At 49.3% G+C, this 15,833-nt stretch overlaps 1 protein-coding gene across 1 annotated transcript; it reads right to left on the bottom strand.

Moving 5' to 3' along the window:
- Window positions 1-1,282: 1,282 nt before the first annotated feature.
- On the bottom strand, window positions 1,283-4,646 carry LOC107322379 (uncharacterized). The gene is made up of 2 exons (XM_015880358.3): window positions 4,520-4,646; window positions 1,283-1,809 (listed from the first exon to the last, which is right to left on the bottom strand). The coding sequence occupies exons 1-2, from the start codon at window positions 4,643-4,645 to the stop codon at window positions 1,333-1,335; spliced, it is 603 nt and encodes a 200-aa protein (XP_015735844.2). The 5' UTR covers window position 4,646; the 3' UTR covers window positions 1,283-1,332.
- Window positions 4,647-15,833: the final 11,187 nt, after the last annotated feature.

The raw sequence follows: 15,833 nt of genomic DNA, 5'->3' as shown, positions 1-15,833 counted from the left end.
CCCATTCTGACTGGGGAGATCTAAACCCAGTCTCCAGCACAACCTAAGAACTTGTTGTAGAGTTCTTCCTCAAGCAACTGTTATTTTCGGCAGCCCAACTCATCCTGTTCCTTTGATCTGTCCTTGTTAGGATGATTCCACTCCTCCTCCTAGTGCACCTTCTGCTTTGGTGCTGACATCTGCAATCAATTCCTGTGGGTTTCAGCCACTGCTGTTGGCCCGAAGTAAAGGATCGTCAATAACTTTTAACTTAAACCCATCACCATCTTTTTCCAGGTCCTTTTGCCCTTGGCAGGCACCACTGCCTTCTGTTCTGTGGTCCCAAATAAGCAGCAGGCTCATCATTTCTTCCTGACAAGTCCCCACTCGCAGGTACCTACCTGTCTGTTTCCAAGGTTGTGCAGATCTGTTTTTCCCCCATCTGGTCTTCCTCCTGTTTTCTGATTGTCCTCTTTTCCTTTAAGTCCTCTCCAGACTTTGGGCATTGCAGTCTCCAGTCTTCTTTTTTGGGGGCTGATGTGACATTCCCATTCAGAAGTCCCCGTTGGTCTGAGCCTGGGACCTTCCACACATAAATAGCCTCTTTCAGAAACACCTTTATGAGTCATAATAACTTCTAAGTCCAATTGTATTTATTACCCATTTCTTTGTGGGACATTTCTTCTAGTTCTCATGGTTTTCTAATCTCTGGACTTAAGCAGTCCTGAACTCCCTCCTAGACACTCTCACATGAGATCTCATTTGCTTTCTTCTGCCTTTCATGTTTTTCAGTTTCCTACCCAACATTGCTCTGTCACAGCCTATGCACAACACTTTGCCTGTCATCAATACTTGTTTCTGCAGAGCAGCGGCTGGAGATGCTGCTGGGTGAAGGGGCTGTGGGTGAGATTCAGGATGTGGAGTAAGGTTTTCTTCAGAACTCTGAGCGGATTGAGTGAAGTGGATGGGGTTGAATGGCCACCCGTGTGCGCTCTTCCAGTCTGTTCAATTGGCGTGGTACCCAGGAGAGTGAAAGGGTACCCCAAGTAGATAACAGAATCATAGAATGGTTGGGTTGGAAGAGGCCTTAAAGGTCATCCAGTTCCACCCCCTGCCATGGACTGGTTACTCAGGCTGCCCAGGGTTCATCCAACCCAGCCTTCAATGCCTCCAGGTCTGGGGCACCCACAGCTCTGGGCAGCAGTGCCAGGGCCTCCCCACCCTGATATATCCTTCCTTCCTTCTGTTTTGCCAACACCCAGCTGTCGGTGAATCTGAGCTCGTAACACGTCTCTCATTGATGTAAGGACACCAAGAACACTATCTTTTATTCAGAAGCTATTTCACAGTGATTCATGCCTTATCACTCAGGGTGCACCCCGCCATCTTCTTCATCCTCTGCCCTCTCTTGCCTTCCCTCAGTGCTTTGGCATTGGGATGCCCTTTCCGCTCATGGCTTGAGGTTTGCAGGTGCGCATCTCTGGGGGCTGTGGTTGACACATTGTCCCCACACAGCTGCAGGAACACTGGCAGCCTCTTCCTAGCGTCCAGAGAGTGCCCTGAGCCCTGGGCTGGCTTCCTGTGGAGGATGGGGAACATTGGGAGGTAACTGGGGAGTAGGGAGCAGCTGCTCACGGCTGGGCTGGGGACGTGATTGATGGGGTGGCAGGAGGCAGACCCTCTGTGGGCCCTGTAGGAGTCCATGCTGGCTAGGATGTGGGATGCTGGGATGTTCCTGCAGCTGTCCAGCAGGATGTACTGGATGGCCCTGGAGGGGTGGCAGCGGCGCTGGGGCAGTGGTGCTGGAGCTGTCATTGTGGTCGGCTTCTCCTGAGGACAAAGCACATAGTCAGGAATTCGCTTAAAAAAAAAAAAAAAAAGAATTTGTGTGTTTTTATTTTCCCTGATGAAAAGAACCAAACGATTTGCTGGATTCTTTTTCCTGCTTGCTTCTTCAAGCAGACCGACTTGGATAAAAAACTACCTTGCAAAGCGGTAACGCAGCTCCAGCATAGATTTTCATGTCACAATCAGAAATAGCTACCCAGCAAACATGAAGACTTTGCTGTGTGTGCCATAGAGAAGACTCCAATCTCATCGCTGACTCCACTTCCACCAGCCTGGGAGTGGGAGTGCTGTCAGAGCCAGGCATGTTGTCGCCGTCAGTGCTGGAGCCGTTCCTCTTTGCAGCACTGAATTGCCAGCAGGTGGATTTGGGGTCTGATGCTGCCTCTTCAGGGAACTGCTGACCTTCTGCTCTCTTAAGCTGCCTTCTGTGTTCTTCCATCGTGCCCCGCTGAATAGTTAAGCCTTCTCCCAGATTATGCAGATTCCTTTGGTGGGGGGCAGGGGACATAGCGATGAGGCCTACATTTCCTCCTCTGTGCTTTGATACCTGGCAGAAACCTATGGAGTTGACAGAGGGAGAAGGCGACCAACCCAGTTCATGGATAATTCATCTCATGCATTACTCATGCCCACACATTTCATGGATAATTTAGATTAAGGGCTTACAGGATCAGGATCTCACATGGAAGTGAAGGGTCTCTCATGAACAAAGCTGATGGGAAACTCTAGTGATGGGACGGAGGGCTTCTGAATGTGGCAGTGTGTGGCAGGGAGAGCTGGGAATGGTTCCTTGGATGCTGGTGTCTCCCAGATGGCCAAGTGTGTTTGGTCCAGTCTTCTGTCTTGGAGAATGGCCAAAATCAGGTCTATCAAGGTTGTTGCAAGCATCCCAGATTCACTCTATGGAAGCAGGTGGTCTGATATCCCAACAATCCCTGACTGTTGCCTGATTCCATTTCCTAGGGCAAGGTTGTTGGTTGTTACCTCTCCAGTGTAGTTTGTAGCTAAGCATTTTTATTCTTCCTTACTCCTTTTCTTTCTCTTCAAAAGCAAACCAATATGGGATGGTTGTCATTCTCTCATGGCAAGAGAACGCCACAGTTTCATGCTGATGAAAGAGATCAGAATTCAGGTATTGGCCACCCCATGTTAACATGTTTACTGCACTGATGAGGAAGGCAGACAGCACCCAACCAGCATCCAGCTCCATCGATTCTTAGGAGGCCAGGTCTTAAATCAACTTGCAGGCATCAAACATTTAAACAGACCAGTCGAAGGCTGAATTATTAAAATCACCCTATGTGAGATGCTGCTCTGCAAGAAGATGAGAGCTCTCCTTCCCCGGTTCATTGTCTCTGCAGGGTGTCAGATATGCTAAGACTCATTCTGCCTTTCCCATCCCCCTTGAGATGTTCACAACAACTGAAGCACTCCCAGCTGCCAAGAAACATGGAATATTTATGAATCCCTTTAATCACAGAGGCAGAGACCATTCCAGCCAGCTTAGTTTGGCATGCTGTTGGCCTTGCCTCCTACAGAGGAGCAGATCTTGCTCCCAGAAGGTTTTCCCACCACCTTGGAGCTGATCAGCAGTCTGCCCGGTTCAGGCAGCAATCCCTAGTGACGGCTCTGGGGGTGGAGATGCCTCACACCTGAGCCTGCACCTCTGTAGGGTAAGAGATGCAGAGGAAATGGTCCGGGCTGTGCCTTCACAACTTCAACCTTGAAAGCAGAGAAATAGCAGCTCACGGACTTCTGAATCACTTGGCGTTTTCTCACCATTGTCATCTTGTTCTTGCACTGCATATGGCGTTTGCTTCCCCCTCCAAAGCAAATACAAGCCCAAACCAGCCAGCAAAGAGAAACAAACGGTGATATTTTTCTTCCTTGTTCTTCTATATTTTCCCTTTCCGCAGCTTATGGTAACAGAGGGAATAGGGAGAATTAATCATAAAAAAAAAAGAGCTTGCTCTTTGGTCAAAATGAAATCCAACAGGGAAGAGCAGGGTTTGTCTCTTTTATCTCCTTGCTGCTGTTCCAGCAGGCACAGAAATCATTTTTGAAGTTCTTCATAAGCGTTTGGTATGAAAAGAAAAGTCCTTTTTGGTTTGGGTTGTTTTTTATTACTTTTTGTTAAACATGCTTATTGCCTCCTTTCAACTGGCTCTATCACATAGTCCATTCAGAGACTCCGGGTTGAGAAAGCTTCTGAAACCGCATGTCTTTGACTGATCAAGGCACTCCTGTAAACTCTTTGTGGGTGCTTGCAGCCTTCACAGATAAGAGATTCGTCAGGGTAAGAGGCAAATTATTTCCAGTTGAGTTCACTGAGAAAGCGTTGGCTTTTAAACAGATTTCCAGGTAGAAAACAGGGGGTGAGGTTTGTGCTATGGTGGAAAGCTGTAGGAGGGCATCTGGCTGATGCATTTGATCAGCTCTTTAGAGCAGGAGAGGAGGGCTGCGCAGAGTTTCAGTGCTGCCAGTTGGTTTGCAGCAAAGCATGAACCATGAGTTATTTCTGGTGCTCACCAGTACGGACCCAAACCCAGGATCGTCTATAAACCCACAGTGCTCAAAGGAAAGCTACAGTAGGAGTGGTTCTGATCAAGTAGCATCAGCTTCCGTGGGCCTAGCAGGAATGGGGAAGTGCTTAAATGTGTACTGACAAATCTGATGTTCTTGGAAGACTTACCGAAATCCTGGGTACTTTTCTATTTGGTTCTGCCTGGCAATTCCTGTCTTCAAAACCCGTCTGTAAGGGGCTGGGTGCCATCCACCCTGGCTTGGGGGCAAACTGGCAGGGGTGGTTTGGTGCCATTGTGACATCGGGTTGCAGAATTCTGGGCAGGGATCACAAAGAACCCAGCTCTGACCAGTTCTGATGCCCTCATCTCTATTGGGATGTGCACAGATGGGATGTGTTGGACCAGAAAGAGAATGAGCTGAGGGCTGTGTACAGCATATGGCTTCCCACCACTGCTGGAGCTGTCTCTATCCCCTAGTTTGAGTTCCCCTGAGCAGAGGTTGCCTGTCCTGTTGGTAGCTCTCAACTGAGCAGGGATCTCTGTGATGACTTCACGTGTAGGGCTGAGTAAAAAAACCCAATAGCTCGTGTTGTATCAGAGCTACATAACTCTGCAGACTTGCTGAAGGTAGAGCAGAGCCTGGTACGCTTCAGTAGGTCTTAGTTTTCCTGTCCTAAAACATTTTGTGCAGCTGTTAAACAGCTTGCTGCATTAAAACCCGTGAATGAGTAGAAGTCATTCCTGTAAAGAAATGGGTTGCAAGATTTTTGGCACTCTGGGAATTGGGAGCAACAGTGCTTTGTAAATTAGATCTATTAAATACTTAGTAATATCAAAATTTCATGTGGTACTTATCTTCAAAGAAGGCTGAGGTGGTTCTGTTCATCAAGCAATTTTCCCTCAGACTGACCTGGCCTGTCACAGTCACCTGGGAGGTCATTTTGATCCCAACATAATTCCTAATGAGATTTCCTACTTCCCCAAGGCTTTCTACTGACTTATATGAAAAGACAGAGCAGACCTGTGACTTTTATCCAGACGCTGCTCAGCTTTGAAGAAGTTTCTGCAGTGCCAAACATTGTCAATCATGTGTATTTCAATCAGCCCTGAGTTTGGAAGAGCAAGGAGTTCCTTGGGAACTTGGTTTCTTGGGAACTATGGGCTCAGCTCAAAGGAAGGTGGTTCATTTCTGCAGTGGGTCGTCCCCACAGCCACATAAATGTTGTTGTGAGTGATAGAATCGTGGAATCATTAAGGTTGGAATTCTTAAGACCATCTAGTCCAACCATCAGCTCATCATCGCCATGTCCACTAAACCATGTCGCTCAGTGTCATTTCTACCCTTACATGGGACAGTTCCTCTGAGATTTGGCTCTATGTGAAGTTTGGAGGCTGATGACCACAGACCATGGCCAACAATCCTCTGAAGGTGAGCACTGCTGGTGATGCCAGCGGATCCTGCTGGTACTGTTAACTTATCCAAGAGTTTCTAAGGCTGCTTTTAGCTGCAGATCTCATGCAACAAAGCACATGCGTCACCCCAGTTCCTGTAAAATGCAGCTGCTTTGGGTCTCAGTTGTAGGCAATGCATGACAAGCTGAGGAACCAGTCCAGAGGTTCCATTTTGGAAGCTCCCAACTGGAGATAGACTGGTGGAAGAGAGAAACCCTCCCTCCTGGAGCTTCTCTAGCACACAAAAAGTGCAAGGAGCCCATACACCCAACCCACACACCAAAGCCGTGAACCCCCCACCCCGAGCTGACAAACAGCCCTCCCTTGCAGTCACAGTGTTTCACAAGGCACTTTTATTGCTCTGCACGCATTCGCCTTGTTTATTCCTGCCGTGCGTTGATACAACAGGTCATACTTTTGGAAGAGGCTGCCAAAGATAATATACATCCTGTCATAGTAACAAGATCATCAGAAGGAAAACGGAGGAGATAATAAACCAGCAGGAAAGCTGAAGAGTGAGAAACAAAAGAGGAACAGAGAAGAAGTGACAATGTTATCTTTGTTTAATGCTCCTCTGAGTCACCATTAGTTATTTAAGATATTCATCTGCTAGCTCCCAGCCCTGTCAAATTAAGAGATCCAAGGGGTGGTGGGGCTTTTTTTCCAGTACCAAGCAAGTTGCTCTGGTCTAAAGGGGGAGGAGATTTCCATGAATGATGGACTGGTTTTTCTACCACTCACTTTGGAGGCTGGATGGAGGCAGATTGCTGGTGCACAGGGCTATATGGCAGCATATGGCCTTTCTTCTGGGCATGGGTTGCTCAGTGTTGGCTGGGCCATGATGAGAGAATGGTCAGAAGGAGGACAGCTACAGCCCATGCCATAGCTGGAAGCCATGTGCTACATGGATGGGGCACCTCCCCCATGCAGAGAGATGCTCAAATGGGAGGAAATAGCCCCAAATCAGCTTCTGCTGTTGTCCAGGGAGGATGAGTGTAGGTCCATTGCTGGGTGACCACATGAATCCAGGAGGGACTGGATGGTGGAAGCACAGTGGGAGAGCAAGATGCTTTTGGAGGGCACCAACCTTCACCCCTTGCAGGTGCCTGCACACATCTGGACATCCTTGAAGCATCTTCAGTTCCAGCCTCAGGACAGATCTTGGGCACAGCTGGAAAGCCCTGGAGCTGTCCTGCAGCCAGACCAGAGCACATGGGCAGGTGTGTCTGCAAAGCCCTCCCCATTCCTCATGCTCCTGTTAATTAACCAGGAGAGCAGCCAGAACACAAACCTAACAGAGCAGCTCACAACAGTCAGCACAGCCTTTCCCTGAGGGCACTGCTGGGAAAAAAAAAGAAGAAAATAAAAGAGAGACGACTGGCAGGGGGAAGTGGTGAGCAGAGAAGGGAACACAGCATGGACAGGAAAAAGTTGTTTCCAATGAGGGCAGTGAGGCAGTGGCACAGGTTGCCCAGAGAGGACTGGTGCCCATCCCTGAAGACCCCCAGATTCAGGCTGGAGGGCTGTGAGCACTGATGGAGCTGTGGGTGTCCCTGTGCACTGCGGGCAGTGGGACCAGATGGCCCTTGGGGGTCCCTTCCAACTCAAATCATTCTGTGATTCTATGGGATGCCCTTGGCTCCTTCCATGGGCAGAGACAGGGAGGGTTCAGCCCTGCAGTGGGGCAGCTCTGGGCAGGTCCAGGAGCAGCACAGTCTGTAAAGCCCCCCCGGGGAAGCCTGCAGACCGGTGAGGCGTGGGATTGAATAACTTAATGAGCTGAGGTAGGTGGATGGAAGTCATCGTGGTTTTGCTGGGAAAAAGAAAAAAGGTGATTTTAGAACTGGGGATTTACAGCAGGGTTAAAAGGTTCATGGTCTGTTCCAGACCAGATTGAAATGTTTGCAGGTCTCTGTCCCAGCACAGCAACACAACCACTGCCGGCAGGAGGGAGCGGGGCAGAAATGATCACACTCGTGTAATTAGCAGCGCCACGGCCAGGAGGGCTGCGGACACTGATAGAATCACAAAACCATTAAACAGCAAATTTTAGCACTGTCGGGTCTGCTGTCAAAGCCAAAAAGAGGATCAGATGGGGAATGCTCCATACAGCCCAACTGTCAGTGTCAGATCTGGGTCCTGCAGAGCCCCTTCTGCTGTATAAAAGCTGTGTGAGGCCCAAAGCAAAAACACCAGCTCACCAAACCACAGCCACCAAGCAGCCCTCCTTTAGAGTGGAAAAAGAGGGTTTTATCTTTGGGAAAGACGTAGGGTACCTTGCTTGTCTTGCACAGCAAAGCCCCACCCTTGTATATGGCAAAGACTGTGCACATTTGTGGTGCCCTCTGCTTTTATTTTATGAGTTCATTTTATTTTGTGTGTTTATTTTCGAGGGGATTACCAATAAATTTAATTTCAATACCGTTAATCCCGATATATATTTACTGAGGGCAATTAGCTGGCGTTTAAATTAAATACACACAATAGAGAGCTGAATATACAGTTTATATAGTATAATTAGATATACACACGCGCATAAATAGATGCATAACTCTGTCTGCGGCGCGTACTGGTGAGGAAGGGCCGGAGTAATGTGCCGTGACAATATTTATCTCGTACCACATTTATACCCTGATAGCTGGAGCGGTACTGCAGGCACTGAGGGAAAGCAGTGCTGTTGTGCACACTGGGGAATCCAAGGGGCTCAGGGGGCTCCAGGAGATGGCACCAAGGGAAGGAGGAGCGGAGCAAAGGGCGGTGGGAGGGTTTCCTTCTCAAACTTCCCAAGGAAATGCTCTGCTGACAGAGTTTTATACCCAGAAAAGTGTGACCCTGTGGAAAACTTCACACCTCCTCCAAAGCGATTGTCTGGACATGGCAAAGCCTTGCGCTTCACCAACTTGCAAAAACAAGCGTGATTTCCAAGGCATGCAAATGCTTTCGCTCCGTGGCTTGCTCCAGCAGTTTATCACTAACAGTAATAAAACCTGACATTGCCACTTTCCCAGTTTAACCTATCCGGCAGTCATTTCCCCTCCTGGTGGAACTGCAGAGCCGTGCTCACTGCCCATGTGCCTGCCCTCAGCTCCAACACCTCAAATCCCATGGGATGGAGCTGCCACGTGGACCCAATGCCGAGCCAAGCTCTGGCCTGAACCCTTTGGCTTCTCCAAAGTACAGGACCAGCGGAAAACTTGGAGCCCAGTCCTGCTCTGCAGGGAGAAGTAAGCCAGGCAACGGCGTAATTAAACCTTCTCCTTACTTAAAGTACTGTTCAGGGAATTTGATTCCCAACCGCTATTTATGGCTATTGATTTCTGCACTTCTTATTACCGCGGTAAGTGACCTGTAACCAGAGCGGCAACTGGCGGGTTTATCAATCTCCTTTGGATAATTAGTAATGCAGGAAGTTGGAGAAGGAAATAAATGGCGCGGTTGTGAAAAGTTTGCTTACCGCCCAGCGGGGCAATGCAGAGCAGCAATGAAGAGCTGGTGTCTGTTGTGCCTTGGGTGCTGGTCACAGAACCACAGAACCATTCAGGTTGGAAGAGACCTTCAGATCCCAATGTCTAACGCCACCTCTCAGTGCCCATTGACTACAGCCCACAGTGCCGCATCCCCATGTCTCTGGAACAAATCAAGGGGTGAGGACTGCCCCACATCCTGTACCAGTGGAACAGCTGATGCCAACCCTGCCTGGCAGAGGTCTCCCTGCTGCATGGGAGCCCACCCTTGGAGAAGGAACACCTTCCCTCGTGCCCTGTCATGCAGGTTGGCACAAACATCTCATCCCTTCCAGCTGCTGGAAGCGGCTTTCGGGCAGCTCCGTGTGTTCCTTCCCTACAAGTTGAGCTGCAAACCCTATGCTGGCAGAGCTTTATTCCCACACCAGCTCCTTTCCTCATGAAACAAGGGCTGGCGCACTCAGAACCAGAGCCCCCGGGGTAATTATCTTTTTGGCCTCTTTCCTATTGAAACTCTGCCTGCAATTAACTCCTGGTGGAGGAGCCGGGCGGATCGCGCTCCTCGCTCAGAGCCGTGTGGGTTACCCATGGGTGGGATAAAACAGTGCCCCAGGGCAACCTGTGCTGGACTGGAATGTGGAGGCAAAGAGCTTTGGAGGGCACAGCGGGTGGCTGGAAATGGAGAGATAAAATGAGAGTGAAGCCTCCGGGCTGGGACAGGGCCTTACCCCCAAATCATCGCTTTCGTGCTCCTGGCTGACCTCTTTCCCATGCAAATGGCTTTTCAGTGGAAGGCTAATTCATTCTCACAGCTAAAAATGATCATTGCTGTGAGAAAGTGTTCTGGGCGTGAATCCTTTTTGCAGCAAATAGCAGCATTAGCAGGTTCATTTTCTCCCGGCAATGCTATCAAAATCTCTCTAAGCTGCTTGCAGAGGATACCACAGATGCACTAAACCAAGGCTGCAAAATGGGTGGGAGATGTGACTGCAGCCCCATGCCCGGGGGGTGCACCAGTCCCTGTTCCATCCTGAGATGCCCCAGAGCGTGGCTTAGAGAGGGCTCTGCTTCCAAAGAAGTGAATTTCAAGGGATGGGAAGGGCAGCTTAGTGCGCTTTGCTGCAGATGGGGTTTGTTGTCCCAGCAGCAGCTTTGATGGTGATCAGTGTCTGCACTCCCAGCCATGGGCATGGGGCTACTCTGCAGAGGGACGTGCAGGGAAACTGCTGGGGAATGGAGCCTGTGCTCAGTCATCTCAAATTGTTGTGATTTCTGGTCACTGAGGTTTGCCTGCGTTCACTAATCCCTATGACTTTTCACTACCCCCAAGCAGACGGGCCTTTGGCTGCTCTGCCTCAGCCTTTATGTCCCATCCCCACATCTCCCAGCACTGGGTGGAGGCCAAGAATCAGTTTTCCCAGAAACTGAAGGAAAAAGTATTTTAACCCCCTGAAATCGTGTGGACAACCGTTGCCCAAAGTAGGGAGGCACCATCAGCTGCTGATCCCCTGCTTTATCCATCAGCCTTGCCAGCGTGGTGCACCCACTCAGCTACAGGTCTGCATCCAGGAGCTGTGTTGGAGCTGTGATTTGGGACCAGTTCCAGCTGCTCATTAGACTTATCTCCATACAGGGCATTTTTCCAGGACTCGGTGACTCTGCAGTGCCATGCACACGGCTATTGAGGACGGCACAGCAGAGGCTTCTCTTGGCTCTGGGAGCAGCAGAGGTGCAGAGGTTTGAAGCAGGAGAGGTTGAGCAGCACCTCTCTCACAGCAGCACGAGGCTGTGGATGTACAAAGCCTTGGGGACGTGCTGGATGCAGTGGCTGGCTCTGAGCAAATGCTCTCCAAAGGTCACCAGCGATGCTCCCTTAGTGAAGAAAGCCCACACGCTTTCCCCATGACAACCTGTTACATGTGCCAAAGGAAAACAATATTGCTCTTTTTTGTTGTCGTTTTGTTGTTTGTGTTGAGGCTGAGCTGCCTCTTGCATCCAGAGAAGCTGCTGCTTCTGCCTTGTAAATCCAAACGATACTTTGTGGGTATTTGGGTCAGACTCTGTGGGTGTTCTCAACTCCATGGTGTGCACTGAGAAGAGCTGGGGCTGAATGGCAGTGTTGGGAGGACACCAATAACCCCCTTCCTCCTCTTCATCCTCCTCCTCCTCTTCACCCACCTCTTCCTCCTCCTGCTTTTCCTCCTCATCCTCCTCCAATACCTGAACAGAAGGGAGTGCAAACCTGGAGTGGAGTGACATGGCAGCTTTACAGTCATGGGGGAAAAAGGAAGTGGAGATCCCATATCTGGAAAGAGATGGCACTCACTGATCCCATAGCTCGCTCTGGAGATGTTGGAGGCTGTTTGACCTTGGCAATGTCTGACTTCATCCTTCTTTTCCTCTCTGTCCTCCATAGGATCCAGCTCCAAGCGTGGCTCTGGAGGCAGAGGGCATATGTCACTGCTGTGAGTTTTAGGGGAAGCATGGCTTCCCATCAAGCTAAAGATGGGATTGAGCTGGAGACCTCTCTTGATCCATTGCACTCTCCTGAACCTACCTTGGGCAAGCTGCTCACTCTCTCTTAGCAGCAAAGTAGCATTAACATTACTGTCCTACTTTGCAGTGATGTTTTGAAGACAAATTTGTGTTTCCCTGGAGAGAAAAACCTGTTCACCAACCAAAGCAGGGCTTAGCCACCCGGTCTGTAAATGGCGTGCTAAGGAGACTGAATCTGCAGCCTCCTGGGAGCAGCCTGCTTTTTTTTCCTCCTTTTTTTTCCTCACGGAGAAAAAAAAAACCTATCAAGATAAATTCATGGATATGAAATCAAAAGATCTCCGGTAACCTCTTTGACTATTAAAGTAAAATAACTCTAATAATGAGCACTGCAGTTCCACTCATCTCCAAAGATAAAAAAAAAAAGTCAGGCCAATTTCTTTTTTGCTTGACAGCAGATAAGAGCCTGACCCAGATTGGCAGCGCTCTGCTTCCTACACAGCTTTGATTTTCATGGGGAAGCTCAGTCGTGGCTGCAGAGCCGGGTCCTCGTGGTTGGCTTTGGATGAGCATCCCTGTGTTTTGGAACATCACATCTGGCAACTACTTAATAGTAATGACAGAATTATTAAGGGTGGGGAAAGACCTCTGAGATCATTTAGTCCCATCATCCATCCATCACCAGTATTGCCCACTAAGCCCCACGCACCACATCCACCTTTTCCTCAAACACCTCCAGGGATGGGGCTCGCTGTGTTTGGAAGTAACTCCTGCCCAGCCTTGTAGTTCTTCATTAGAAAAAGTTTCTCTTGTCTTGTTGGTTTTCTGTGTGTGTTTTTGGTTTTACATCACTTTGGAGCAGTGAGTTTGGTGGGACAGGCAAAAATAATGCGATCTGATTGAAGAATGAATAAAGATTAATGCATTTTTGCCAACGTAAAGGATTACATAGTAATTGCTTTAATAATATAAAATTGTTTTCTTCGGCAAACCATGATTAATGATACCAGCTGAGCATTTGAATCATGTGCCTTGTTGTTACAAGTGCAGCGATTAAAGAAATAATATCGTAATTTACTCTTAATTCTCCTATAGGTGGCGGACATCAAACTGGTCAGGGCATGGGGGTTGAGCACACCTACAGTTCTGTGCATTTATACTCTATCATTTTTCATCTTCCCAGCTCACAGCCTAAAGGCCAAGGAAGGAAAGAAGGAAAAAGGGCATATGACACATTTTGGGGCGAAACTGGTCTGTTTTGGAATGCTCATGAGCCTACTGATCGTGCCCCATTTTTGGCGACCGTGTTGACAGTGCTGAACTATTTGTCTCTCTGGTGACAGAGATAGAGAAGCCCTGACCCCCCCTTGGAGGGTGGTAATGGAGTGTTTAATCATTCAGTGTTGCTTTTGCTTTGGCTTCTTTTTATTTCAGTTTGCAGGAATCAGAGAAACACTCGAGCGTGGAAAAGGGGCGGCTATGGAATGTCTGTATCTGTTATTTGCCCCTTTGATGGGGAATTAATTGCCTTTTGATTAATGAGCCCTTCAGAGCCACATTGGAGCTGGGGCTGAGGGGAAGGAGGGAACAGGAGGAGCGTATCACTTGCCCCATGGGGTCTGCCATGTGCAGGGGGGTGAGGGAGCCAAATACCAGCAGTGCCACAGGGCCGTGAGGTGCTGAGAAGGCAGGGAGCAGGCAGGGAGTCAGGACATGGCAGCAGAGAGAGAAATTCATGCAGCAGTTTAATTTTATGAGTACTTTCACGCCCCTTGAATGGAGAAGGGGAAAATGATTTAATTAAAAATATATTTACTTTTAATGCAACCATCAATATTTCCATCCGTGCTGATTGTTAAGAGGGTTTGTGTGTTTGCATGTTTAAACACTTCCAAGCTCTGCTTCTCATTCTCTCCTCCACCAGCAGCCCCTTGTGCACGCTCCTTCATGGCCCCATGCACACTCACCCATACTTTTGGGCTTGGGCACTTTCAGGCTGTTCCCCCAAGGAGCAGCATGAACAACATCCCAGGCTCCAACCACAGCTCTGCTGGCAGCTGGCTGCAGGGCCCCTTCTCTTTCCCCTCAAATTAGTACATTTTTCAGGGCATGGCCCTGCTCTGCTTCTCCTGGCACAGCAGCCAGCCCCAGGTCCCCCCCTGCACCTCAACCTCCATCCCTGCTGTGCCATGGGTCACTGTGGGGTGTCTGCAGAATGGGGCTGGAGCTTACCCACGTCTTCTTCCCCACAGTACCATGATGCTTCAGGTGCACGGGCAGCAAGAGTGTCTCCCAGATCCCAACACTGTGAGCTGCCCCTGCTGCTGTTTCCTAGAGAATTTGGTCAATTGAAAATGGCAGGATTTAGGGATTTTGACAACAGCATGCCAAGAGCTGTACTGCAAAGCTCCTTCTGATTTGTATTCCTTCCCAGCGTCAAAATGCTTCCCAGTTACCATTTGCCTTTCTTATTTCTGCACTCCATGGCTGGATTTACAGACTCTCTCCTCAATAACCTTTAAATCCTGGTGCTGGGCACTACCCATGGGTGGATGTGCCTCTGCCACCTGGGTACTCCCGTGCCAAGTCCAGAACAGGGCTGAGCATGAAGTATATTCATAGGAAGGTGCACTGGGAAGAAAAAAATTGGTCATGGGAGTGATGCGAACAGCCTTCATCATTTTGATCTTGGTGCTCAACCACCACACTGCTAAAAATGGTGATGCTTGGTTACCATCGTTCTCTCATCATTGCCTATTTCTGGGACTTGGGCTGTATGTTGGGTTGGGGTCATTTCGTGTTTCGTTTCTGTTTTTCCAACACTATAATGCCAGCAGGAACACCCCCTCCTCCCTAAGCAACCACCCCAGCCCTGAGCTCCCATCCCTTCAGCTCTGCCTCTCAGCAATGCAGCTCACGGCTTCTCTTCCACTCTCATATTTCAAGTGGAAAATTCAGCGAAAACAAAAAAATTAGCAGGACATTCTTAGCAGAGTGGCAACAAGCGGTACAATCTATTAGCAGCAGCCTTTTTTGTGTGCATGCACAGTTATTGCTGTGCGTGTTTACAGCGGGGCTGCTGAGGGATAGAGCCATCAGCAGAGCTGAGAGGCCGTGAATCTTCTCCTCCTGGCAGCTCTGTGGTCGCAGCCCCATTGCTTTGCATCACCCCAAAGGAGAAGGCAGCTCCGAGGCTGCAGCCTCTGCTGAGACACAAATGCAATTTGCTGATTTTCTGAAAATGGTGTTGAAACCGTATTAATCCCTGGCTCTACAGGAAAGATCAAAAGCGCCAGGCTGGCGGTGTCAGGCGCGGAATGAAGCGATGTTTTGCTGGAAGAACAAAGCAAAGCGGAAACCTCCTGGCAGAAATAACTGTGTATTTAAACCAAACCCAATGGCAGCACAAATTGCTTTTGCTGGACCCAAACCCTTGAACACAAATGAGGACAAAAGGCCCAAGAGAGCTTCTGTTCTTCATCCCCTGTCCGAAGAAAGCTCTTCCTGAGCCATCTCTACACCAGCGCTGCCATCAGCCCTTCTCTGTTATCACCAGTCTGTTCCGCTTCGCATCAGATGCAGCCCTGGATCTTTTTCTGCCGAGCTGCTGCCCAGCCCGTTGCGGCCCATCTGGTGTTTGTGCGAGCTGCCGAGCCTCCCTGAATTTCAGTGTGTTTATGGGATTGCTCAGGCCTTTCCTCCCATTTCCCATCACTGGGTCTCAAATCTGCTCTGAATTCGGTTTCGTGCCCTCCTGAGCACCAATAGCCCCTCCTGGGGTGAGCCCTCTGCAGATCTAATAAACATCCAGTATACATCTCCCCTCGTCCATCACCCAGGAGGTTAATCGGAATATCAAATCGACCAGATCGAGAGAGAGAGCCCTGGCAGACACATCCCTCCCTGCTGGCAGCGCACCATTGATAATCCCTCTCCAGGTACAGCCCGACTGCAATACGGAGCCGCTTCCCGGCACGCTGATGAGAATGTCATGGCAGACAGCTTGAAAAGCCTTCCTGAAGTAAAGATAGATGACAGCCTCTGCTTCTTCCTCTGGCACCAGCCCTGC

Source organism: Coturnix japonica, chromosome 22, assembly GCF_054131305.1.
Source record: "Coturnix japonica strain WE chromosome 22, WE-NBRP24, whole genome shotgun sequence".
Lineage (NCBI taxonomy): Eukaryota > Metazoa > Chordata > Aves > Galliformes > Phasianidae > Coturnix > Coturnix japonica.
The sequence above is the reverse complement of the archived record's forward strand: the minus strand, read 5'-3'. Positions and strand labels throughout refer to the sequence as shown.